We start from the raw sequence: 24,569 nt of genomic DNA, 5'->3' as shown, positions 1-24,569 counted from the left end.
TCTTTCACTTAGCATAATATTTCCAAGGTTCATCAATATTGCAGTGTGTGCCAGTATTATTATTGTGTTGAGTGTAAAGTAATATTATGTTGCATAGATATACTGTATTTTATCTATTTATTCATCAGTTAATAGATGTTTAGGTCATTTCCACTTTGGGGAGCAGTTCTAAATCATGTTGTATGAACAATCATATACAAGTTGTGGCATAGAAAAAAATTAGATTTTCTGAATTTTTAAGTGTTGTAATGCTGAGTAGTACACCTCACACTGGGGAGGTTAACCTTCTGTTTTTATAACTTAACCAGTGTTCTAATGAAAGAGGAAATTCAGGTATTCAGTTTCCTTTTTAACAATTTAGTTTAGCAGTAAATGTGTTCTATTAGATAGGAAGAATGATATATTAGATTATCTTGAAATTTGATCAAATCTGATTTGACTTCTCACAGATTATGAGCATTTAATATTTATAAATGATCTTAGAGCATTTAATTCTTATACATTAATTTGTCTTGACTATGGAGTGGCAGGCCTGTTAAAACTAGCATTCCAGTTTTCTAGCTAGACACAGTAAGTTGTTTAAAATTCCATATCAGTATAATAAGAACAACTTAATATATGCTAATGTTAGTGTTTACTACAATATAAGTTGTTAGGACACATTTAAACTGCACAGTATACAACTTCTCAAAAGAAAAATTAACTTTTAAGATACAGAAACTGCACAGTATACAACTTCTCAAAAGAAAAATTAACTTTTAAGATACAGAATAAATGTACCATTTTTGTCTGTTAACTAATAGCTGGATTATTTAAAAGCCACTGTGAATAGAAGTTCCTCTGATTTAGAAGCTTTGAGGAGAAACATTTCCAAAATAAAGAAAGATACTTCTGAAGAAACCAAAAGGTAAGGGGGGGAAAGTTTATCAGTTTTGACAGCTTTTAGAACAATTATTAAATATTTGTCTTTTTTTGTTAAGTAACTACAGAATTATATTTGCTAAATTATTAAACTTAAAAAGTACCTTCTGGTTCTCCAGACCCCTCCTACCTGCAGTCCCCCCCAGGACCGCCACGACGTGGGCAGCCGAGCTCTGCCCCCTAGCCTAGGTCCTTTGCGGTTCTGAGCTAAGCTCTTGACGGGCATCATTTAATCCTCATAACATCCCGGGGAGATCCACAGCGTTCTTTATCCTGGGCCATGAGCGAACTGAAGGACTGCCCCTTGCAGTTCCATGACTTCAAGTCTGTGGACCACCTGAAGGTGTGTCCTCGCTACACAGCCGTGTTGGCCCACCCTGAGGATGATGGCATCAGCATCGAGGAGCTGGACACCCTGCAGCTGGAGCTTGAGACGCTGTTGTCTTCTGCCAGCCGGCGCCTGCGGGTGCTCGAGGCAGAAACCCAGATCCTCACAGACTGGCAGGATAAGAAAGGTGATCGCCAATTCCTGAAGCTAGGTCAAGACCATGAGCTTGGAGCCCCCGCCCCCCAAACACGGAAAGCCCAAGAAGCAGAAACTGGAAGGAAAGGCGGGACACGGGCCAGGTTCTGGTCCTGGGCTACCCAAATCCAAACATCTTCAGCCCAAGATCCAGGAATATGAATTCACTGATGACTCCATCGATGTGCCACGGATCCCCAAGAATGATGCCCCCAACAGGTTCTGGGCTTCAGTGGAGCACACTGTGCAAATACCACCAGTGAGGAAGTGCGCACACTTGAGGAGCTTCTCAACCCCCCTGAAGATGAGGCTGAGCATACAAGATCCCATCTCTAGGAAAGCACTATTCCCAGCGCTGGGCCCAGGAGGATCTGCTAGAGGAGCAGAAGGATGGCGCCCGGGCAGCAGCTGTGGCTGACAAGAAGAAAGGCCTTGTGGGGCCACTCTGAGCTGGATACTAAAGATGTGGATGCCGTGTTGAAGAAGTCCGAGGCCAAGCATGAACAGCCAGAAGATGGGTGCCCTTTTGGAGCCCTCACCCAGCGCCTTCTGCAGGCCCTTGTAGAGGAAAATATTATTTCCTCCATGGAGGACTCTCCTATTCCTGATATGTCTGGGAAAGAATCAGGGGCAGATGGGGCTAGCACCTCTCCCCGCAATCAAAACAAGCCCTTCAGTGTGCCGCATACGAAGTCCCTAGAAAGACATACCAAGGAGGAGCTGATCGCCCAGGGCCTCCTGGAGTTGGAGGACCGCCCTGCCGAGGACTCTGAGGATGAGGTCCTTGCTGAGCTGCGTAAATGGCAGGCTGAACTGAAAGCCCTCCGTGCCCACAACCGCACCAAGAAGCATGATCTGCTAAGGCTGGCCAAGGAGGAGGTGAGCCGTCAGGAGCTGAGGCAACGGGTCTGCCCATGACAGTGAGGTCATGGATGCCTTCTGCAAGATCATGGCTGCCCGGCAGAAGAAGAGGACTCCCACCAAGAAGGAGAAGGACCAGGCCTGGAAGACTTAGAAGGAGCGAGAGAGCATTCTGCTCTGCCTGAGAAAGGGAGAAGAGGGAGGCTCACTTCCGTCCTTGCACTGATACTGACAGAAGCCACTGGCCGTGGCTGTTCTGTCAAGTGGAGACAGTTTCTCTAGAAACTGAGGACTGTGGCCCTTCCCTGAGGTCTTTTGCTCGCAGAGACAAGAGGCCCAGAGGGCTGGGCTGGGTCTCAGGCTCTGCTTCGTCACTCAGATGAGGGTCCTTATTTTCTAGGTCTTCCTTTTCCCCTCCTCCCTTTAGCATCTCCCACTCCCCTACCTCCTTATCCTCTTCCCTTCATGGACTTCTCCCTTGTGGTTTTGTAAAGTGCAAACTGAAGGTTAAAGAAAAAGTACCCTCTGGAATTTTAATCATAAAAGCTTAGCAAATAGTACAGTAGACTATTTTCAATATATGTTGGTAATACAAATATTTTCAACAAAATTTCAGGGTACATGAAGAAATGTAGATGGTTCTCTGTTTGTTTACATTGAATACTTTTTTAAGTATGTTATCCACAACTCTCTTTAGGTTAAACCAGATTAAATCTAAGAATCAGAATCTAAAAAGGAAATTAAATCAAATCACTGAGAAAACCATGACAACAGAAGAGAAAGCTACAAATATGGAAGACATGTTACGAGAAGAGGAAAAAAGTGTAAAGGTAAAGTTAGGTCTTTATTTTTGAAAAATCATAACAAATTTAGTAGTAGGGATTTGGCTCTGGGGATCAGAATGCGGGAGATCTCTTAGGAGGCTCAGCTTCATGGTTAACTGGGTAACCCCCTAAGATTTAAGCCACCTTCTTTGAGTTCCTGCTTTTTGGTATGATCATATTTATACACTTCTCAGACCTTTTTTTTTATATATATATTGCTATAAAGAGCCTCCTGACCGCCTATGTAAACTTTTAACTTGCTGCTTGCTTCATTTTTAGTATTTTCCAGTCTGATTTTTAAAGTAGCTCCTCCATTCCTTCCCAGAGCCTGAGAAGCCTGGTTTCTGTCCACCTGCCATCATCTATGAATCATGTTGGTGTATTGCACATGTATCCCTTCATCATCTGCTTTCTCTTTAACACCTAACAGTCTGCCACCATTTATGGAAAATGGGCTTCTAGAGGGTGTTCTTTTGATAACTCTACTGGTCTACCCTTCCACTATCTCTCTTGGACAGGTTAGTAGCTTTAGAGTAATTTTTTTGAGCAAGTGGAAAAGACTGATGTTCTCATTATGTCTTTTGTGAAAACTGAAATGACTTCTAATTGTGACCTCACATTGTAGGTCAGGCTTATTTTGCTCTTCTTATTTTTTCATTCCTTTTTAAAAAAGAGGTTACTGAAGCCAGTGGTGACACTCCCCTTGCCTCTCGGTTTTTACCAAGGCTTATGTCATATAAGGGAGCTGTGGTAGCCTAGAGGGTAAGGAGTTGTGCTGCCATCCCAAAGGCAGGAAGTTGAATATGCCAGTGGCTCCTCTGGAGAGAGATGAGCAATCTTGCATTTTACAGCCTCTGAAAACTCTCTGGAGGGTCAGCTGTAAGTCAGTCCTAACTTAACAGCAATAAATTGTTATATCACATATGGTTTCAATAATTTAAATATGATCTAGCTTCCTCAGTGTGCTGCTGTATGTCTACAATTTCTGATTGAAATGATATAGCATTCTTGACTTAATGATTAGAGTATTCATTAAATTGATTACAGTCCTGGTGTAAAGCAGGAAGGGCCCCTGGCCTGTTAGTTAGTGGATCAAAACCATCTAATTATGATCTGTTTACCTATCCTTGTTTAACAGATTTCTTTTGATTCATTAAAAAACACTTTAAATTTTGCTTCTTAAATTAAAAATACTGAAAGGTACCTTAAAGTTAAATTCTCTTACCTCCTTCTCAAAAGCATGGTTTTCTATAGTGCATGAGATAGGTCAATATTAGAACTGATTTGGAAACTGTAGAGTGTGAAATTCATGTGAAACAGAGCCCTTTTGACCTGTGTCAGCTGTGGAGGAAAATCCTTATCTTTTTTACCTTCTCCTGCTAGGTTTCTTCATATGGCTTGGCATCTCTATTTTCCCATATTTACTCTTTAATCTTCTCATAGGGAGCTCTGGTGGTTTAATGGGGAGGGAATTACACTGCCAGTGTAAAGGCAGGCCATATGAACCCAGCAGCTGCTCTGAAGGAGAAATATGTAAAATTTTCCCCCTTCTAAAAACATGCTGGAGGGTCAGTTATGAGTCAGTACCAACGTATAACAATGAATAACAACATATGACAATCTTCTCTTTTTATCTCTTGCAAGATATGAACTCAGAGTCCATTCTAGACTCTCCGACCTCATAAATGTAACAGAAAAGCACCAAAATGGAGTTATAACCATGGGCACAGAAATTAGTAGGGGAGTTAAGCTGACTGAGCCAGGAGCTGCCAAGGTTAAAGACAAATACTAGGATGCTAGAGACCTTGAGTAGCATATATATTTACAACACATATTTTAGGAAACTCAGTTCATTCTAGTCATCTCAAATCTGTGTTCTTGCCACATGCAAAGCACATTCACCTCATTAAATCTCAAGTCAACTTCAATTTCACAACCTCATTCTCTAAATGATCTAAGGAAGACATGGATGAAATATTAGTCTGTAAGAGTCTTTTGGGGAAATCTAGGCTTTTACTATTCAAAAGCATACTCATGCCACCAAGTCAAGACTGACTTATGGTAGACAGTCCATTGGGTTTCCAAGTCCATAAATTGCGTGGAAGGAGATTGCCCATCTTTTCCCCAAGGAGCCACTGATGGATTTGAATCTCTGAAAAGGTGCACCCTTTCGAGTAGCAGCACAACTACTTATGGATTATTGCTGTTGGTATGCACTGATGATTTAAAACAGACTCATTGTTGGACTTCCAGCAGGTTTTCAGAAGCTGTTAAGTCCTACAGAAGGAGAGTGCGTATCTAGCAAAGCACCTAGTAGATTTGTCTTCAGGTTAGCAGTGCAATTCCTTACCACTAAGTTACCAGAGCTCCTTGCCTGTGGATTGTTGTAGTTGTGTTCCGTCGAATTGGGACTAATCTATAGCTGACCCACCAGCAGATATTCAGAGATAGTAAATCACATGAGAGGAGATTGCCCAACCTTCTCCCATGGAGCAACTAGTGCCTTTGAGATTGCAGCATAGCTCTTACAACAAGTCTACCAGAGCTCCCTACCTGTGGATCATTGTTGTTGTTAGATGCTGTCAAGTCAAGTATGACTCATAGCAACCGTATGACCAGCCAAACTTAACCCTGCCCTCTTCTGTGCCATCGTCATCATCTCAGAAACACTCATGCCTGTTGCTGAAGTCACTGTGTCAATCCATCTCATTGGGGATATTCCTCTCCTTTGTTGATGGAGCATGATGTCCCTTTCCAGTGAATACACTCACCTAGCTACATGTCTGAAGAGTGAAAGACAGAATTTTGTCATCTTTGCCTCCAAGGAACACTCCAGCTGTACTTTCTCCAAAATATATGTTTGGGTTTTTTTGCAATCTATGGGATATTCCAAAACAACTATTATCCAAAAACGACTGGAGCAACACATCAGCAGAGAGCTGCCAGAAGTCCAGGCTGGGTTTAGAAGGGGCTGTGGTACTAGGGATATTGTAGCTAATGTTAGATGGATCTTGGCTAAAAGCAGGGAATACCAGAGGAATGTATATCTGTGTTTCATTGACTATGCGAAGGCATTTGACTGTGTGGATCATAACAAACTGTGGCTGACTCTGAGAAGAATGGGAATCCCAGAACACTTGATCATGCTAATGAGAAACCTATACTTGGACCAAGAGGCAGTCATCAGAACAGAGCACGGAAACACTGCATGGTTCAAAATTGGGAAGGGCATGCGCCAGGGATGTGTCCTGTCTCCATACCTTTTCAACCTGTATGCAGAACAGATTATCTGGGAGGTTGGGCTCTATGAGGAGTAATGTGGAGTCAAGATTGGTGGAAGATCTATCAATCTGCGATATGCAGATGACACAACCCTGCTTGCGGAAAGTGAGGAGGACCTGAAGCACTTGCTGAAGAGGGTCAAGGACTGCAGCCTCCAATATGGATTGAGGCTCAATATCAAGAAGACAAAGATTCTCACCACTGGGCCAATTGGCAGCATCAGGATGGATGGTGAAGAGACTGAGATTGTTCACAGCTTTTAGTTTGCTTGGCCCCACAGTCAACACTCTCGGCACCAGTAGCCAGGAAATTAAAAGACGCATTGCAATGGGAAAGTCTTAGGGAACTCTCCAAAGTACTGAAGAGCAGTGGTGTCTCTCTGGAGACTAAGGTGTGTCTGATACAGGCCATGGTCTTTGCAATCACTTGTTATTCATCAGAGAGTTGGACAATGAACAAGGAGGATAGAAGGGGAATTGATGCCTTTGAGCTGTGTGCTGGAGAAGAGTATTGAGGGTACCATAGACTGCTAAGAAAGCAAACAGGTTCATCATGGAAAGGGTCAAACTGGGCGGCTCCTTGGAGGCAAGGATTCTGAGGCTCCATCTAACATACTTTGGACATGTTGTAAGGAGGGACTGGTCCTTGGAGAGGGACATCATGCTTGGTAGGGTGGAGGGACAGCGCAGGAGGGGAAGGCCCTCTATGAGGTGGATTGATTCAGTGACTGGGGCAATAGGGATGGAAATGTCAGAGACAGTGCGATTGGCACAGGACAGAGCAGAGTTTAGGGCTGTTTTACATAGGGTCACTATGAGTCGCAAGCGACTCGATGGCACATGACAACAACAATGGGATATTCGGTACTCTTCTCCAGCATCACGATTCAAAGGCATCAATTCTTCTTGTCATTCTTATTAATTGTCCAGCTCTCTGAAGTGTAATAGATGATTCAGAAGACCATGGCCTGAATTAAGTGCACCTCTGTCTTCAAACTGACATCATTGCTCTTCAACAGTCTGGAGAGGTCCCTGACAGCACACTTGCCAATGCAGTATGTCTCTGGATTTCCTTACTGCTGCTTGATCCAGGGAAGATGAAATCATTGACAGCTTCAATCCTTTCTCCATCTATTATAATGTTGACTGTTGGTCCTGTGGTGAGGATCTTTGTTTTCTGGATGTTGAGAGTTAATCCATACCAAAGGCTACGCTCCTTGATCTTGTACAACAAATTATTCATATCCTCCTTATTTTCAGCAAGCAAAGGCTTGTCCTCTGCATAATGCAGGTACATGAGTCTTCCTCCAATCCTGATGCCACATTTTTATAATGTCCATCTGTGGACCCCCAGAAAAACTCTTCCAGTCTCCATCTATTACCCAATTCCAAAATCATTTTCACTTTGTAGTTGTTTGTGAGAGCAGTGATCACACTTTTTCATACCAAATTCTGCCTTAATTATCTGGTTATAAATGAAATTCAAGTTGATAGCTCTACCAAGGGTATTTATTCCATAGTTCAGGAGGCTGGATGCTGGCTGGTGGGGAAGTCTTTCTTCCTCTGTCAGCTCTGAGGAATGCCTTCTCTTTTTGAGCTTCTGCTTCGCAGGAGTCTTGATGTGACTTGACCACATTTTGGGACAGTAGAAGGAGGTACAATTTGCTATCACAAACAAACAAGCAAATTGGTTAACAGAGATATAGTTTAATACTTTAACTGAGTATATTTCACTGAGGTAAAATATTTCACCATTTAAAAATGGTAACTTTAGACAAAATATTGGCATATTTTGTCAAGTTTTTTGGAAACCTAGAATTTGTTGATCCTGAAGCTTGGAGGGCCAATATGAGAAGAGCAATGGGAATAGGATACTGTTCTTTATTTTCTAGAGGGCTGTACAATAGAAAGGCCAACTGGAGGTGGAATATGAGTAAGACTTGGGTTGTTAATATGTTGGGACTTGCTGCCTTTTAAAATTTGGTTTTTAAATTTTCAGGAATTTTGCAAGTTGATTTTTAGACATTGCTATTATTGAAAATAAAATAATACAAGCTTACAATTAAATGTATCAAGAATGTCGTTGCTATGTGCTGTCAGGTCAACTGTGATTCATAGCAACAACAGCCCTGAACCCTAAATCCTGAGCCAATTTTGTCTTTGACACACCTACCCACATTACCCCAGTCACTGAATCAATCCATTCCTCTCTTGCGCTGTCCCTCCACCCTTCCAAGCATGATGTCTTTCTCCCTCCTTGCAGCAAAGTGTCAGACGAACCTTCAGAATCCTTGCCTCCAAGAAACAGCCTGGTTTCACTTTCTCCAGGATGAATAGGCATTCTATATACTCATAGGTTGCCACTTCAAATTATTTGACTACATTTTGCTATTACTTGTGCTCTTAAGGTTATTTACATTATGTCTATAATAGTATGTAACAGCCTGCTTTTGTGTCTTCATTTAGTAAAGTCACAATAGTGTCTTGAGATTTGTTGTAGTGGAACTGTTTGCCACAGCAATTGGCTTTGCCTTACATCCCTTGATGAACTGGAGAACTGGCTGTTAAACATTGAACGTTTGATGGTTGGGGAGTGCAGCTGTGAAGGTGGCAGGTTAAGTGACTTCTTTTTCCCCCGTAACACCCTCAGGTGCCTCGTACACTTTGTGAATTTTCAAGTTATGTGTCTCCACTGGGTTTTGTTTTCTGAGGAAATTAGTAGAATGACCATGTTCTGAAGTTAGGAGAACATGAAATGGAATTAAGATGATAGTGTTAGATACAAGAATAGAAAACAGAATAGACTACAATATATGTTTGGGCTTTGTTGAAATTGTAGAAAGAACTTTATATTGTCTAGGGTTGAAATTTATGAATTAATTCTTAAATGATAATGTTCGTATAAAGAAAACAACAATGGGGCTTATCAATTTCATCAACCACTCTTGTTTTTGTCCTCAGGAAGTGGATGTTCAATTGAACTTAGTAAAAGAAGCACTATTTAAGAAAGTTCAGAAATTACAGACTGAGACAATAAAAGAGAAATCTCTTATATCAGAAATTGAAGGAACTCGTTCCTCTCTAAAGCACCTCAACCGTCAATTATATAAACTGGATTTTGAAACTTTGAAGCAACAAGAAATTATATACAATCAGGTGGGTGTGACTGTTAGGAATAAGTTCTGTATTGATTTGTTATGGTTATAATGCTGAAGATGCCTCAATGTCCCAAGGAAACAAACTTTTGGATAGATAGATGGATGCTGAGGGTGAAATATTAGGTCAGGTTAGTAGTGGAGTGGAGGAGTCATAGAAAGTTAATTTCCCCCCTCCCCCAACCTGAACTATAATAGTTGAAGAGAGAGATAAACATACTTTAAAATAAAATAGGGTTAAAAAATAATAGGGTAATTCAATCTAGAATAAAACAAAAAATGGTGTATGGGATATGGGAATCCTAATAAACTATTATTTCTTGGTTGGGAATATCTGTTGCCCTAGGCAGGAGATTCATGTTTACCTTATTTTTTCTTGTTAATGAATACTTTTCTATTCTGTTCTCATGCTAATTTCTGAATGTTCTCTCTGTTTAGTTTGTTTTTCTTATTGAATATATTTCTAATTTCTCACAATCATTCCTAATAATTCTCAAATAATATTCTCAAAATGTATTCCCAATTTCTCAAAAACATAGAAGCTTAAATTATAAAGAAATAATTCATGAGGATCATCAAATATTTCTTTTTTAATGTGATTTGAGTGAAAATGTACAAAGCAAATTGATTTTCCTCTCAACCATTCATACATTTTGTTTTATGACATTGACTATGATACTCACCATGTGACTACACTGATCCCCCATGCTCCCTGCAACTTTTATTGCTACTGCTTCTTCCCTCTTTCCCCTTCCTGCTTTCTGAACTCTGCATCTAGGGAAATGCTACTCTTTGAAATGTAGTTCTTTTAAACTGAGTGACTCCCTGGGGTGAATTTTGTTCCAGATTCAAAAGGTGACTACAGGCCATAGACTTAGAGGTTCCATCAGGCTCTATCATACCTGTAAGCATGGTCAGTGTTATGTTTTTGGGTTTTGTTCTACCTTGTTTTTTTCTCAGTCTATCCTGAGTTTTCTACTGGGATGCCTTTTCCAGTGGTCCACTGAGGTAAACTGAGCTCCATCCCATTCTTCTGGTCTCAGTGTCACATAAGCTGAGGTTCACATGGCTCCTTAGTCCTCTGTACTAATTGTTTCTATGTGTCTTTGCTTTTCTTTGTTCCATACAGAGGAGAGAGAAATAATTGTACCTTGCAAACTTTTAAAATGTAAACACTACTTACCAAAGTAGAACATAGAACATTGCCTGTGTGGATTATTATGCCAACTGAGCTTTGTGTCCCTGAGACGATGATCATGAGGCCTAAGAACTAGCAACTTAATCACTCAGGGTCATGTGTTGTGATTAAGACATTTATATAACTTTATATGCTGTTTGCTCTGTTATATACATAAATATATTTATTAATATACAAAAAAAAACCAAAACCTCATTGCTTTGGAGTCAGAACTGACTCATAGTTGGCCCTCCAGTGTGTTTTTGGAGGTTGCGAATTACATGGGAGGAGATTGTTCAACTTTCTTATGTGGAGTCACTAGTGGATTTGAACCACCAAAGAAGAGCTACCTTTCAATTAGCAATGCCGCTCCCTACATACTGGGCTACCAGAGCTCCCTTCTGAAAAATAAAAATACTATATGCCAGAATTCTATATGGTCATAGATATAGTCTCATAACTTGCCCATTTGTTCATCAGTTGAGTCTGCCTGTATGCCCACTAGTGTTGTTGTTGTTGTTATGTGCCATCGAGTCATGTACAATAGCCCTAAACCTTGCTCTATCCCGTGCCAATCTTATTGCCTCTGACACACCCATCCCGAGTACCCCAGTCACTGAATCAATACACCTCATAGAGGGTCTTCCCCTCCTGCACTGTCCCTCTACTCTACCCAGCATGATGTCCTTCTCCAAAGACCTATCTCTCCTTACAGCATGTCCAAAGTATGTCAGGCGAAGCCCCAGAAGCTTAAAATATTGTTGTTGACAATGCAGGATTGTGTATGTAATAGTATTTAACTTTGTTGCCTGTTTTTGTGTGTGTGTGTGTTTTTTTAAACACAAACTCATTCATTGTTGTTGAGTTGGAATTGGCTTATAGCTGACCCTCCAGCAGATTTCCAAGGCTGTCAATAGCACATGAGGGGATTGTCTGTCTTTTTATCTCAAAGCCACTGTGGATTTGAACCTCCAGAGTCATGGCCTTTGGATTAGCAGTGCAACTCTAGGCAAATTAAGTCACCAAAGCCATGGAGTCACCAGAGAAGTTCATCACATTTGATCCTTTCATTGCTAACACTTTGTGGCTCAATTCCTTTTTTGGCACCTTAGAAATTATACCACCAGGATCTGTGCCAGTGAATTTGTTATGGCAGTGTGTTAGACATCTGCCTAGCTGAATTTTATTATATGTTCAGAAGATAACTTGTGTCATTGCCATGCACCCTGTGTGTTGATGAATACTTTGCTATATAAAGATATTAACATTTTATCCTATAAATTAGTAGAGGGTAAAGTTTATTTTATTTAGTCATGATATCCAGATCAGACCAAAATCATCACAATATATTTACTATGGTTTTACATTTCTAGAAGTGGCTTTAGCTGCCTGCTTCTCATTACAAACGTCTTCTTTTTAAAAAACCATAACAGGACTTCTACATCCAGCAAGTGGAGCGGCGAATGTCACGCTTAAAGGGAGACATTAATTCTGAAGAAAAACACGTCCTTGAAACAAAAATTGTTGAACTTAAAAAGACATTGGAAGAAAAGCAGTCTACATGTAACATTTTAGAAACACAGATCAAGAATCTTCACGTAACTAAGTCAAAATACTTTTTCTTTTTTATTTTTAAATTTTATTTTACTAATTTTAATGAACATTTACAGAGATTTTGGATTTCCATTCATTCATTGTTGCACTATTTTCTCTACCCAGTTCATTCCTCTTTCTTTTTTCCTTGAAAGTTTGTTTTGATTGTCCCATTGGCACAGTGCTTATCAAAACCAGTTCTGATTAATCTCCTTTGTCAGTGTGTCCTTTCCATTCCCTATCACTCCTCCCTGAGAGAGATTTCACCCTGATTCACAAGGAAAAGGGGATGGCATATTCTCTTAGCTACTTCCTGCTGAAAAGGGACACTATAGGTTTCAGGGTGAAGATCTTCTCTCACTACTCTAAAGGGCCCCTTTGGCAGTAGGAAACACATAGACTATTATGGAGATTGATTTTGGAATTTAGATGCACTGTTATCAGTTGTGCTTAGCCATACATGTTCATATCCTTGAAGATGTATTATGGAAGTGTTGCAGCCTAGAAGACACAAATTTAACTAACAAGTTAAAAGTACATGAGTCAAAAATTAAAAGCGATAATATTGCAAGTAGAGGTTCTAACAGTGGCACAAATCAAGTTACAGAAGGAAGGTAGTTCTTAAAATAAAAGGCTTATTGACTAGCACTTTGTCCATATTAGTATAAAGGTTAGGAACCACAAGATGTAGAGGCTCAACTATGTCATTTATTGTTCTTAAGTCCTGGTCCAAATTGCATCTACCACTGGGTTGTTTTACAGCTTGGAAGTCTGCATGCAAGGCAGAGGTGAAATAAGGAACTGCTTATGAGGTTTTCCATCAATTTTAACAACTAAGAAATAGTGTGAAGAGTTGGGACCTCAGAAGGCTTTTAGGACCAAATAATAGGCTCTTGTGTCCAGGAGAAAATGAATATACTTACCAGTAATGTTAATGCTCACCCATGGCTCTTCTGGGAAGATCTAAATTATTGAAGCATCCTCCTTTGTTTCCATCTGGGAGCTGCGGCCTGTCAGTTCTGTCAGCCATGAGAATCTGATGTGTGCCGCCCTTGGCCATACTCACTTGCCTATCTGTGGCTCTCATCTGTGACACTGTCTACTGAAGTGGCCCAGCTTTCCACAGTGGAAGCAATTTTGACCTCCTTTATTACCTTTGGGTGACATTGTTTATGAGTAAGGCTTCCTTTTCCTGACACAGGCCCTAAACTGGCAGCAATAGCTGCCCCAGTAATTTTGTCCATTCTCTGGTCTTTTCTCTTCCCTCTAGATCCCAGTTGTTAAAAAAGGGAAAAATTTAAACAAATGTAAAACAAATAATTTTGAACAATAAAATCTTTTACATTTAAGGCTAGAAATATTATCAGTATGATCATTTCCAATGCAGAGATACATGTTGCAATGCAGTTCCTATTTTCCATAAATGGTTTTGGTAAGAATATTGTAAATGTGGATACAGTTCCACTATTCCTCCTCCATGCCATGATATAGTGTTATTAACATGAGCAGTTATAAATCCATTGCCTTCCTTACTCTAAGTTAAAGTTTTTTTAATTTAAATTTATTATTAATTTCAGTAAAAATTTACAGAGACTTTGGATTTCCATTCATTCATTGTTGCACATTTCTCCACTCCCAACCCTCCCCTCCAGAACACTACCCTCTTGGAAAAGTAAAAGAAAAAATTTTTCATTGTTTTACAAACCCTCCCCGAGGTCCACTCCACCATGTAGCCTTTGCTCTAGACTACTGTCATGACAAAAATACCTAATCACATATCCCTTTTAAACAGTTTTCTCCCTCATCTGTTTCAGTGCAGTATACCTTATTGAACCCATCTTTCTCAGTCTCTCCCCAGCCCCAAGGTCAGTCCTGTTTTACAACAGTGGAACCATGCAATATTTCTCCTTTTGTAACTGGATATTTCACTCAGCGTAATGTCCTCCAGAGTCACCCATTTTTAATAACATTGCATGAGTTCCTTGTTTCTCAATGCAGCATAGTATTCCATTGTGTGAACATACCACAGCTTCTCTATCCATTCGTTTGTTGATGAGCACTTAAGTTGTATCAAAATACTTTTTTAAGCTTGAAAATTTCTGAATCATAGTTGTTCTGTTTTAAAAGAACATATCCCAAAGGCTGTACTTTAGATAGAAGGATTACCAGAGGATTACCAGGCTACCTACACAGAATATCAGATGTTCACGGTCCTCCGTTGATTATTTTAGGAAGTAATTTTACCATTTATTGAGCATATAGTATATGTTAAGTCATTGTGCCTTTAAAATTATATTTAGTGAATGTTCATAAATGCTTTGGAAGGAAGTTATTATTATACAATTTTATGGGTTGAGTTAATCTCCCCAGTGTTAAACAGCTACTATATGAAAGATTTGAGCTCTCATCCATGCCCTTTCAGTTACTCAGATTTTACTATCTATCTTCAGAAAATTGATGAATTCCAGTTTCATATTACATACTTGTCTTAATAGCTTGGTGCTCTTTATTGATTTCTGAAATAACATGTAAAGGAAAAGCTGCTCTTTATGGGTCATCTCTTGTTATTACTCAGAAATTTACTTAGTTATAATAATATTTCAAATTTTTTAAATAATAAATTTTGTCATAAGAAGGTGAGAACATTGATTAGTTTTAAGTATATTATTAGGGAGCCCTGGTGGCGTAGTGGCAAGAAGTTGTCCTGCAATCCCGAACGCTCAAATCCACCAGCCGCAATTAACTGCCTCTGAAAACCTGCTCCAGGGTCAGCTGTGGGTCTGTTCCCACTCGACGGTACACAACAACATCATCATGCTCATTGTAAAAATAAATCGTACACTAGGGGACACTACCCTACTTTTCTTAAAGTTTAACTGGAGGGTAAAAAAGCGAGAGAAGATGAGTGGAGGCTTGAATAGGGGTGAGACAACTTGACGGTTTAAATCTTGTTTTGCATACATGGCAGAAGTCCTGTTGATGCAATGGTTAAAGTCTGGCTGTTAACAGAAAGAGGGGCTTGAACTCATCCAGGAAAGAGCTCTGGTAATCTGCTCCAGTAACGATTACAATCTAGGAAACCCTATGGGAGTGTTCTACTCAGTCACATCAGTATCAACTGGATGGCGCCCAACGACAATAATGTCCGCACCTGGGTCCACCAGGATGGCGGTAGGTTTGTGGCAGTAGATTGGTGGGTTGTTTTGGGGTTGTTTTTTTTTTCCCTTCCTTTTACTGACTGTAGAAAAGACTAGTGGTGACTTCCCTCTAGTGGCTTTAGGAGGAATTGTCCTACACACAGAAAAACAAAAGGTGGAAAGGAGATTTCTTTTTTTCACCCTCATTCCTCTTTCTTTCCCTCATCTCTCTCTTTGTTAGAGATGACAGAGCCTTTGATTTAATTTTTAAGATCGCATAACCTTTAGAGTACTACTTTGTAGTCTGATAAAAGATATAAAAATGTTTTCTTGGTTTGGTAAAATGAGTAAGTACATGCCGTGGTATCTGAAAGAGAGAGTTTTGAATCCCAAATCTGGCATATTTTGACTTTTCTGAATCCTAGTTTTCTCAGCTGTTAAGTGGGAAAATGTGTGTTAGGACATTTAGGAGAACCAGAAACAATGTACATATTAGCACAGAATATTTAATAGTAATTCTAGAAAAACATTATTTAGCATATGAGAAAATAAATGTTGCAGCGTGGTAGGGTGATGTAGTCCATACATTTTTTTTTCTGGTCCTGACCTGAACTATGCCTGTTTATTTTCTTTTATTTATTTATCTTTGGAACGTTTATTTTCATTCCAATGATCACTTTCTTAAATAGCTAGAAGGCCTATTTGTTTTTCCACTTCTCTTTTTTTTTTAAATACTTTATTATGGCTTAGGTGAAAGTTTACAAAACTGCTTCCCATTCAAAAATTGTTGCCCCTGACATAAATTTCTTAATCTTTGCTTTTGGTGGTTGATGGGTATATTTGACTAATATTTGTATTATTAAGTCTTCTTATGTGCGTATGTATATTACTCTACCATTGACCCCATTGTGCTTAAGGACAGTTTTTGAAATGTTCTTTTAGATAATGAATGCAACACTGTTCCACTTTAATTTGTCATTCCCAGAATAGCAGATCATATGGTTGCGTGATTCAAAATTGGTCTGTATCAGCTAACATATTTTTATCTTATGTGCTTCATTTCATTTTTGACAACTGTAAATTTTCCAAGTTTCATACAATGTACATTCCCCATTCTAGTTCTTAATGGATATTTTCAATGGTTCTCATTTTGAGTGTTTCTGCATTTGCAAATAAAAGTCCTTCATTGGGTGAAACCTTTATACCATCGTTAAGTTACACTCCACTTTAAGGAGGCAGCACTTCTCCAGTTATACTTTAAGTGCCTTCCACCTGAAGGGAACCTTATCTCTTGATATTAAAGAGAACATTGTTCTGCTGCTATTCATAGGGTTTACAGAGGCCTGTTATTTAAAAAGCAGGGGGCCAGTCCTACTGAGTTAGTTTTAGTCTGGAAACTGGTAAAACCTGCCCACCACTAGTGACCCTGATGTATTTTCCAGGTTTGCTACCATAACAATAATTGCAATGTTTTTTTCATGTGCCATAGAGTTGGATCTGACTCAAAGCTAAGCCTCCAGTGAGTTTTCAGAGGATGTGAGGAGATCGCTCATCTTACTCTCACAGAGTAGCTAAAGTACTTGAACTGCCTGCCTTTGAATTAGAAGTGCAATGCTTTACCTACTAGCCACCAGAGCTTCCTAATATTTATAATAATAATAGCTGATACTGACATGGCATTGCTGTATCAAAAATTGTTATACATACCTTTTTAATTGAGATTTTATTGTAAGTTTAAAAAGAACTTGGACTTCCATTAATTCATTGTTGCATTGCTGTATCAAAAATTGTTATATGTACTTTTTTAATAGAAATTTTATTGTAAGTTTATAAAGAACTTGGACTTCCATTAATTCATTGTTGCACATTTTCTTCCCTGTCACCCTTCCCCACTAGTTCGCTTTTCTCTTTGGGAAAAAAAAGTTCTTTCCTTGTTATACAGTCACCTTCACAACCTAGTCCACTTTACTATGCAGCTCTTATTCTGGACTCTTGTCATACCAATAGTATCTAAACATATACTCCTTTTATGCAATTCTCTCCCTCTTCTGTTTAAATGCTGTTTACATTATTTATCTCCTCTTTTCTTGGTTTCCCCCCATACCCATGTCAGTCCTGTTTTATAATAATGGCATTATGCAGTATTTGTTGGTTGTTGTTTTTGGTTTTTTTTTTTACTGAGATATTTTGCTAAGCATAATGTCCTCCATGGTCACCCATTTGTATAATATTTCATTAGTTCTTTGTTTTTCAGTGCTGCATAATATTCCATTGTGTGAATATACCAGTTTCTCTATCCATTTGTTTGTTGATGGGCATTTGGGTTGTTTCCAAGTCTTTGCTATTTGTGAACAAAGCAGCAATAAACATGGGTGTGCATATATATCTGCTTGGGTGGCAGTTCTGGTTTCTTTAGAGAATATTTCTGTTAAGTTAGCAGACTTAAGGAAGAAATCAGAGAGAACGAGAGATAGCTTAATGCAGCTTTATTAAAGGGGGAAATAGGGGAACTCCTGGTGAAGTGCCTCATTCTGGGGATACAGAATGGGGAAGTCACACTGTAAACTTATTGGGGAAGGTTTTTATAACAGAGTTCTTAGGGAGTGACATTCTACTCTAATTTATGATCCACCTGCCAGCTTAGCCAGGCAGGCAAGGCCATTTGCTCTTCTTATCAACAGCAGGCAAGGCCATCAGCATTTGAATTCTGAACACTTTATTCTTCTCTTTGGCCCCCTTTGTCCAGACTTAACATCCCAGCCTCTTTAGTGATAAAACAGGGTGATGTCGCTTTCTTTTGGCCACTTCCTGATGAACGGGGGCAAAGATGTTGGGGTTTAGAGGCTGGAGTGAGTCAGTCCTGGATTAGAGGCCAGGGGAGAATTAAGTTGGTCATTTCCTTGATCCTGTGAAGTAAGAACTTAAAGAGACATGGAGCAATTAATAAAAATATGCTTATGATTACTATTGGTCTTAGAGGAGGAAGAATTTAAGCTAGAAATGGCTTTTTAGTAATTTGGGTGAAAGCTTGTGGTTAAATTCTGTAGAGAGTCTTATTACACTAAACATGTTGTCCTGGTTCTGCTGCAGTGTGCTGGTTCATGCTAACATTGTGTATCCAGTTCTCATGTTCTATTGCAGAGGGTGCTAGATGCGAGAGGGCTTAGTCTGCTTATCAGGCTCTGATTCTCAGAAGGGAATGTGTCCTTAAATGGTGTAGCACTCAGTTTGGGCTGATGGAAAGGCTTGAGCTATTTTGTTGGAGTGTAGTCTAGAGAAATTGATTGGTATTACTGCTAGCAAAGGTTGTTGTAAAGAGGCACACAGGGAAAAATGGGAAAGACTGATCACTATTTGAATTTGGTTAAAGCTCTGGATAATCTGGACTTAAGTTGGGGCCTGCACATTTTGTGGCTCTCCAGAGACTTGTTGTCTGCTCAGCTTGGAAAATGTCATTGGAGACTTGTACTTGCTATTGGCATCTAGAGTGTATTCTTTGCTTATGTGTATTGTGCTAGAGGGCAAGGAACTATATCTAGTAGGATATAGATGGTGGTTGTTTTTCTCACTCTAGCTTGCCACTGGGGTTTGAGATACAAAAGTACAAGTTTGTTGGGTTTGGTTTTTTTGGTGAGTTTTTTTGTTTGTTTAATAAAAAAAGTTTGGTATTATAAATTTTATGGAATTTTCATGACTAATATGGACAACTTGTATATTTTTTGGTTATTTTTGATAGTATAAATGAATTTGGTTATATAAGAAGTAAACAAAGGGTCATTTATAGGATGAAACTGCTTTATGTGATATTGAAATAGTGATTGTTGTTTGGTATCTTTGTTGAGAGCTGTCTGCTGAGCTAATGAGGTGTGTGGTTGAAGCAGATTGCTCTGTGGAAGTTTTTTTAGGGCTTGAGTGCTGAGTGAAGGGAAGAGTAGTAGTAATTATCATTAATAGGTGTGGGAAATTCACTCAGTGAGAGGAGCATGTTTGACTTGAGAAAGGTGGTGTTAATGGGGGTTACTTATGACCTTAATAGCTGTGGAAGTGGTCAGAATGACTGGATAAGCTTTGTTTTAGTATGGTTGAAGAGGCTTGGATGCACGCTGTTTGATGAGAATGTCATTTCTTTTAAGTGCCTTTAGTGGCTTGGTTTAGACTTTTAGTAGGGTCTGAGTATGCAGCAGTCTGAGTGTTTTTAGAGTAATTGTTCAAGAAAGGAAAGATAAGGTATGATGCTAAAAGAAGGGGTTTGGCAAGTAAGTTATGGTTCAACAGAAGCAGTTGTCCATACATTAGTTGGAAAGGATTTAGAAAGGACAGTGAGCAGAGTGTTGTTCAAATACAGGCTAGGGCAGTAGGGAGTAAGTTAATTTAAGACTTGTGTAACTTGACAGTCAGTATAGTAAGATAAAAGGACTAAAATGCCTTTGTCCAGACTCTACAATTCCCAGTAGTGGAAATGGTGGGTCAAATGGTATTTCTATTTCCAGCTTTCTGAGAAAGCATAGTGGCTGCACCATTTTACACTCCCATCAACGGTGAATAAGAGTTGCAGTTTTTTCACAACCTTGCTTTTACTTGTTGTTGCAGCTCTGTTGAATTTTGCTATTCTTACTGGGGTGAGATGATATCTCATAGTAATTTTGATTTGCATCTCTCTTAGGGCTAGGGATTTTAGACATTTCTTCATGTGTTTGTTTACCATCTGAATGTCTTCTTTGGTGAAGTGTCTGTTCATATCCTGTGCCCATTTTGCAATTAGGTTGTTTACCTTTATCTGGTTGTGGTGATTGAGTATTCTATAAATTCTAGATATAAGTCCTTTATCAGACATATTATTACTAAATATTTTTTCTCAGTCTGTGACTTTCCTTTTTTACCCAGTTGGAGAAGTTTTTGGATGTGTATAAGGATTTGATTTTTAGAAGGTCCCACTCATCTATTTTATCCTCTCCCCAAGGAGGGTTCTTCCAAGATTTTCTCTAATGAAGTTTATAGTCCATGATTTTAGTCATAGGTCCTCAACTTTGCCTTGGTTTTTTGGTATGGTGTGAGGTTTGAGTTTTTTGCAGATGGTTTTCTAATTTTGCCAACACCATTTGTTAAAAAGGCTGTCATTTCCCCACTTCTCTTTGTAAAATATCAGTTGACCATAGGTAGATGAGCTGATTTCTGGGTTCTCAATTATATTCCATTGATATATGTGTCTGTCATTGTACTTGTATACCACACTGTCTTGACCACCATGGCAATATAGTAGGATTTTAAATGCCTCCTACCTTGTTTCTCTTTTTAAAGAAAGAGTGCTTTGCTTATTTGTGTTCACTTTCAATTCTAAATGAAACTGAAGATTGTGTTTTCCATCTCATTGAAGAATGGTATTAGGATTTGTATTGGGATTACATTGAATGTGTAGATTGATTTTTGATATTGTCATTTTCACAATATTGAGCCTTACTATCCATAAGCAAGGAATATTCTTCCATTTCTTTGGGTCCCTTTTTGTTTCTTGTAGTAATATTTGGTAATTTTCTTTGAATAGATCCTTTTTGTTTCTAATTAGATTTATTCCCATGTATTTAATTTTGTGGTTAGCTATTGTGATGAGTATTGTTTTTCTTAGCTCCAGCTCTATATTCTCTTTGTCACTGTAGAGAAATCCAATTGATTTTTGTATGTTTATCTTGTATCCTGCACTTTGCTGAATTGGTCAACTATGTCCAGTTGTTTTCTTGCTGAGTCTTTAGGCTTTTTAAAGTATATTGTATATCATCTGCATAGAGAGATAATTTTACCTCCTCTTTGCAATTTGGACACTCCTTATTCCCTTCTCTTATTGCTATTGCTAAGACTTCTCATACAATATTGAATAGGAGAGGTGAGAGTGAACAAACATCCTTGCCTAGTTCCTTTTCTCAAAGGGAGTGCCTTTAACCTCTGTCCATTGAGACCAACGTTGGCTGTCAGACTTGTGTATATACTTTTTTACTGTGTTGAGGAAATTCCCTTCTATTCCTATTTTGTTGAGTGTTTTAATCAGTAAAGGGTGTTGGATTTCGTCAAAGGCCTTTTCTGCATCAATTGATAGGGTCATGTGGTTCTTGCCCTTTGCTTTGTTAATGTTCATGAAAGATATTGGCCTTTAGTTTTCTATTTTGGTGGTGTCTTTTCCTGTTTTTTGTATCAAGGATATATTCATTTATAGAATAAGTCTGGGAGAATTCCATATTTTGTTTATGTAGAATTGGTGACAGTTCTTCTCTGAATGTTTTGATAAAATTCACTTGTAAAACCATTTGGTCCAGGGCTTTAAAAAATTTTGTTATATTATCTTTTCAATTTGTTCTTTTGTATGGGTCTATTCATGTGTTCAATTTCAGTTTGTGTCAGTTTAGGTAGGTTGTGATTTTTCCAAGTATTTGTTAATTTTCTGTATATTTTCATATTTGTTTGAGTATCTGTGTTTCATTGACTATGCAAAGGCATTTGATTGTGTGGATCATAACAAACTGCGTCTGACTCTGAGAAGAATGGGAATCCCAGAACACTTGATCGTGCTAATGAGAAACCTATACTAGGACCAAGAGGCAGTCTTCAAAATAGAGCAAAGAAACACTGCATGGTTCAAAATTGGGAAGGGCATACACCAGGGATGTGTCCTGTCTCCATACCTTTTCAACCTGTATGCAGGACAGATTATCCAGGAGGCTGGGCTCTATGAGGAGAAATGTGGAGTCAAGATTGGTGGAAGATCTGTCATCAATCTGCATTATGCAGATGACACAACCCTGCTTGCTGAAACTGAGGAGGACCTGAAACACTTGTTGCAGAAGGTCAAGGACTGCAGCCTCCAATATGGGTTGAGGCTCAATGCCAATAAGACAAAGATTCTCACCACTGGCCCAATAGGCAGCATCAGGATTGGTGAAGAGATTGAGATTGTTCAAGCTTTAGTTTGCTTGGCTCCACAGTCAACACTCTTGGCACCAGTAGCCAGGAAATTAAAAGATGTTTTGCAATGGGAAAGTCTGCTGTTAGGGACCTCTCCAAAGTACTGAAGAGCAATGGTGTCCCTCTGGAGACTAAGGTGCATCTGATACAGGCCGTGGTCTTTGTTATCACTTGTTATACATCAGAAAGTTGGACAGTCACTAAGGAGGATAGAAGGAGAATTGATGCCTTTGAGCGGTGGTGCTGGAGAAGAGTATTGAGGGTACCATGGACTGCTAGAAAAACAAACAAATTCATCATGGAAGGGATTAAACTGGGCAGCTCCTTGGAGGCAAGGAGTCTGAGGCTCTGTCTAACATACTTTAGACATGTAAGGAGGGACAGGTCCTTGGAGAGGGACATCATGTTTGGCAGGGTGGAGGGACAGCACAGGAGGGGAAGGACCTCTATGAGGTGGATTGATTGGAAGGACCTCTATGAGGTGGATTGATTCAGTGAGTGAGGTAATCGGGATGGGGATGTAGAGACAGTGCGATTGACACAGGACAGAGCAGAGTTTAGGGCTGTTTTACATAGGGTTGCTATGAGTCGCAAGTGACTCAACAGCACATAACAACAGCAACAGAGTTTTTTAATAATATTCCATTGTTAACTTTTTTATTTTAGTTGGTTCCATTGTGAAATTGCCTGTTTCATCTATTATTCAGATTATTTGTCTTTTCATTCTTTTCTTTTGTTAGTTTTGCTAGTGGTTTGTAAATTTTATTGACCTTTTTAAAGAACCAACTCCTGGTTTTGTTGATGGTTTCAATTGTTTTTCTGTTCTCTATTTCATTTATTTCTGCCCAAACTTTTACAATTTCAGGGTTTTTTAGAGGTTGTCGGGTTTTCTTGCTGTTTCAATTTGTCTGAAATGTTGGGTTAGAGAGTCAGTGGTCATTTTCCCCTGGCTTTTAATGTGTTTGTGTAGTGCTATAAATTGACCTCTAATTACTGCTTTGACCATTTCCCAGAGGTTTTGGTAAATTGTGTCTTCCTTGTCATTTGTTTCAAGAAACTTTAATTTCATTTTTTATTTCTTCTAGTACCCATTCATGGTTAAGCAAGATGTTGTTCAGCCTCCGAATGTATGGTTTTTTCATTCACTATCTTCTTGTTATTAATTTCTAATTTTGTAGCATTGTGGGCTGAGAAGATGCTTTGTATTATTTCTATACTTCTGCATTTATTGATGCTTGCCTTATGACCTAAAATGTGATCTATTCTGGAGAACATTCCTTGTACATTGGAAAAAAATGTATACTGTGATTTTTGGGGGGTACATTATCCTATAAATATCTATGCGATCAAGTTGTTTCATTGTGTGATTTAATTCTTCAGCATCTTTGTTGCATTTCTTTCTGGTAGTTCTATCTTTTCTTGAAAGTGGTGTATTGAAGTCTCAAACTACTATAGTAGTGTTGTCTGTTTCCCTTTTTCAGTTTTGTTATTTTTTTTAATATATTTTGCAGATCTTTCATTTGGTGCATAGATATGTATTATTGTTATGTCCTCTTGTTCTATTGGCCCTTTAAGCATTATGTATTGACTTTCCTGTCTTATAATGGTTTTAGCATTGAAATATATTTTATCCGAGATTAATATTGCCACTCCGGCTTTTTTCTAGTTGCCATTTGCTTGGTATATTTCCCCCCCCCCTTTTATTTTCAGTCTTAATCTTAATTTTTCAGGTGTTTCTCTTGTAGACAGCATATTGATGGATTTTGTATTTTTATTCAATCTGCTACTCTCTTTCTCTTCAGGGGTACATTTAAACCATTTACATTCAGTGTGATTATTGAAAGGCAAGGTTTCATTCCTATGATTTTGTTGAGTTCTTTTTGGTGTTGTTGCTAGTTACTTTGGGCCATCTTTTTTTCTGTGGCACCTCTGTATGAAGGACATCTCTCAGTGTTTCTTGCAATTCTGGTCTTGTTTTTACAAGCTCCCTGAGGTTCTGTTCTTCTGGGAATATCTTTATTTCTTTTTCATATTTGATGGACAATTTTGCTGGGTACAATTAGAGGCAAGGATTCTGGGGCTTCGCCTGACATACTTTGGACATGTTGTAAGGAGAGACAGGTCTTTGGAGAGGGACATCATGCTG

At 38.9% G+C, this 24,569-nt stretch overlaps 1 protein-coding gene and 1 pseudogene across 1 annotated transcript in view; both read left to right on the top strand.

The window, feature by feature from the left end:
- The window catches only part of LOC102864547 (coiled-coil domain-containing protein 39-like), a 123,383-nt gene that overhangs the window by 44,286 nt on the left and 54,528 nt on the right, over positions 1-24,569 (top strand). The window contains exons 8-11 of the mRNA XM_006884151.1: positions 804-907; positions 3,003-3,135; positions 9,372-9,566; positions 12,176-12,340. Of these exons, the coding sequence (XP_006884213.1) occupies positions 804-907; positions 3,003-3,135; positions 9,372-9,566; positions 12,176-12,340 (597 nt within the window). The remainder of the gene's footprint in view (positions 1-803; positions 908-3,002; positions 3,136-9,371; positions 9,567-12,175; positions 12,341-24,569) is intronic.
- LOC102861283 lies at positions 1,202-2,531 on the top strand (annotated as a pseudogene).

This window comes from Elephantulus edwardii, unplaced genomic scaffold (genome assembly GCF_000299155.1).
Source record: "Elephantulus edwardii isolate Elephantulus edwardi_28Jun2011 unplaced genomic scaffold, EleEdw1.0 scaffold00031, whole genome shotgun sequence".
Classification (NCBI taxonomy): domain Eukaryota; kingdom Metazoa; phylum Chordata; class Mammalia; order Macroscelidea; family Macroscelididae; genus Elephantulus; species Elephantulus edwardii.
The sequence above is the reverse complement of the archived record's forward strand: the minus strand, read 5'-3'. Positions and strand labels throughout refer to the sequence as shown.